At 26.4% G+C, this 2500-nt stretch overlaps 1 protein-coding gene across 3 annotated transcripts in view; it reads left to right on the top strand.

Moving 5' to 3' along the window:
• Positions 1–2500, top strand: part of LOC139568366 (protein tweety homolog 3-like) — a 71111-nt gene that overhangs the window by 38187 nt on the left and 30424 nt on the right. For all 3 annotated transcript variants that reach the window (XM_071390144.1, XM_071390143.1, XM_071390142.1), the window contains exon 5: positions 2218–2313. In XM_071390144.1, coding sequence (XP_071246245.1) covers positions 2218–2313 — 96 coding nt within the window. The remainder of the gene's footprint in view (positions 1–2217; positions 2314–2500) is intronic.

The following is a 2500-nucleotide window of genomic DNA, read 5'->3' as shown; positions in this document are numbered from 1 at the left end:
GTGTTGTATATAGTGTTGTATATAGTGTTATATATAGTGTTATATATAGTGTTGTATATAGTGTTGTATATAGTGTTGTATATAGTGTTGTATATAGTGTTGTATAGTGTTGTATATAGTGTTGTATATAGTGTTGTATATAGTGTTGTATATAGTGTTGTATATAGTGTTATATATAGTGTTATATATAGTGTTGTATATGGTGTTGTATATGGTGTTGTATATTGGGTTGTATAGTGTTATATAGTGTTATATATAGTGTTATATATAGTGTTGTATATAGTGTTATATATGGTGTTGTATATTGTGTTGTATATAGTGTTATATATAGTGTTGTATATAGTGTTGTATATAGTGTTATATAGTGTTATATATAGTGTTGTATATGGTGTTGTATATGGTGTTATATATGGTGTTGTATATTGTGTTGTATATAGTGTTGCATATAGTGTTATATATAGTGTTGTATATAGTGTTATAGTGCTGTATATAGTGTTATATAGTGTTGTATATAGTGTTATATATAGTGTTATATATAGTGTTATATAGTGTTATATATAGTGTTGTATATAGTGTTATATATAGTGTTAGTGCTGTATATAGTGTTGCATATAGTGTTATATATAGTGTTGTATATAGTGTTATAGTGCTGTATATAGTGTTATATAGTGTTGTATATAGTGTTATATATAGTGTTATATATAGTGTTATATAGTGTTGTATATAGTGTTATATATAGTGTTATATATAGTGTTGTATATGGTGTTGTATAGTGTTATATATAGTGTTGTATATAGTGTTATATATAGTGTTATAGTGCTGTATATAGTGTTGTATATAGTGTTGTATATAGTGTTATATAGTGTTATATATAGTGTTGTATATAGTGTTGTATATAGTGTTATATATAGTGTTATATAGTGTTGTATATAGTGTTGTATATGGTGTTATATATGGTGTTGTATATTGTGTTGTATAGTGTTATATAGTGTTATATAGTGTTTTATATAGTGTTATATATAGTGTTGTATATAGTGGTATATATAGTGTTGTATATAGTGTTGTATATAGTGTTATATAGTGTTGTATATAGTGTTGTATAGTGTTATATATAGTGTTGTATATAGTGTGTTATATAGTGTTTAATATAGTGTTATATATAGTGTTATATATAGTGTTGTATATAGTGTTGTATATAGCGTTATATAGTGTTATATATAGTGTTGTATATAGTGTTGTATATAGTGTTGTTTATAGTGTTATATATAGTGTTATATAGTGTTATATATAGTGTTGTATATCGTGTTGTATGTAGTGTTATATATAGTGTTGTATATAGTGTTATATATTGTGTTGTATATAGTGTTGTATATTGTGTTGTATAGTGTTATATATAGTGTTATATATTGTGTTGTATAGTGTTGTATATATAGTTATATATTGTGTTGTATAGTGTTATATATAGTGTTATACATTGTTTTGTATATAGTGTTGTATAGTGTTATATATAGTGTTGTATATAGTGTTATATTTAGTGTTATATATCATGTTGTATATAGTGTTATATATAGTGTTATATATTGTGTTGTATATAGTGTTGTATAGTGTTGTATATAGTGTTGTATATAGTGTTATATATAGTGTTATATAGTGTTGTATATAGTGTTGTATATAGTGTTGTATTTAGTGTTATATATTGTGTTATATATCATGTTGTATATAATGTTGTATATAGTGTTATATATAGTGTTGTATATAGTGTTGTATATAATGTTGTATATAGTGTTGTATATAGTGTTGTATATTGTGTTGTATATAGTGTTGTATATAGTGTTGTATATAGAGTTGTATATAGTGTTATATAGTGTTATATATAGTGTTATATATCATGTTATATATAGTGTTATATAGTGTTATATAGTGTTATATTTAGTGTTATATATAGTGTTATATCATGTTGTATATAGTGTTGTATATAGTGTTATATATAGTGTTGTATATAGTGTTGTATATAGTGTTGTATATAGTGTTATATATCATGTTGTATATAGTGTTATATAGTGTTATATATAGTGTTGTATATAGTGTTGTATAGTGTTGTATATAGTGTTATATTGTGTTATATATTTCCAGGTGGCTGGTATACCTGACTCTGCTCCTGTTTGATGTTCTGATTTGTCTGCTGGTTGTGTTATATATTGTGTTATATATTTCCAGGTGGCTGGTATACATGACTCTGCTCCTGTTTGATGTTCTGATCTGTCTGCTGGTTCTGTTCGGACTCATACGCAACTCTAAAGGCACTCTGATTGGGTGAGCCACACCACATGACGACCACAGACAACTCTGGATGGATGGATGGAGGGAGGGAAAGAGATAGGAGGTCTGAGAGAGAATTGGGAGAAGGAAAATTAGTAGAGATGTGTTACTAGTTAGAGGGGATGAGAAGGGGAGAGAGGAGTTTAGGCTGGTAGAGCGAGGGATGATTAGAGGGAGAGAG

The sequence above is a fragment of the Salvelinus alpinus genome, chromosome 2 (genome assembly GCF_045679555.1).
Source record: "Salvelinus alpinus chromosome 2, SLU_Salpinus.1, whole genome shotgun sequence".
NCBI classification, from domain to species: Eukaryota; Metazoa; Chordata; class Actinopteri; order Salmoniformes; family Salmonidae; genus Salvelinus; species Salvelinus alpinus.
This window is presented reverse-complemented; position numbering and strand designations above follow the sequence as displayed.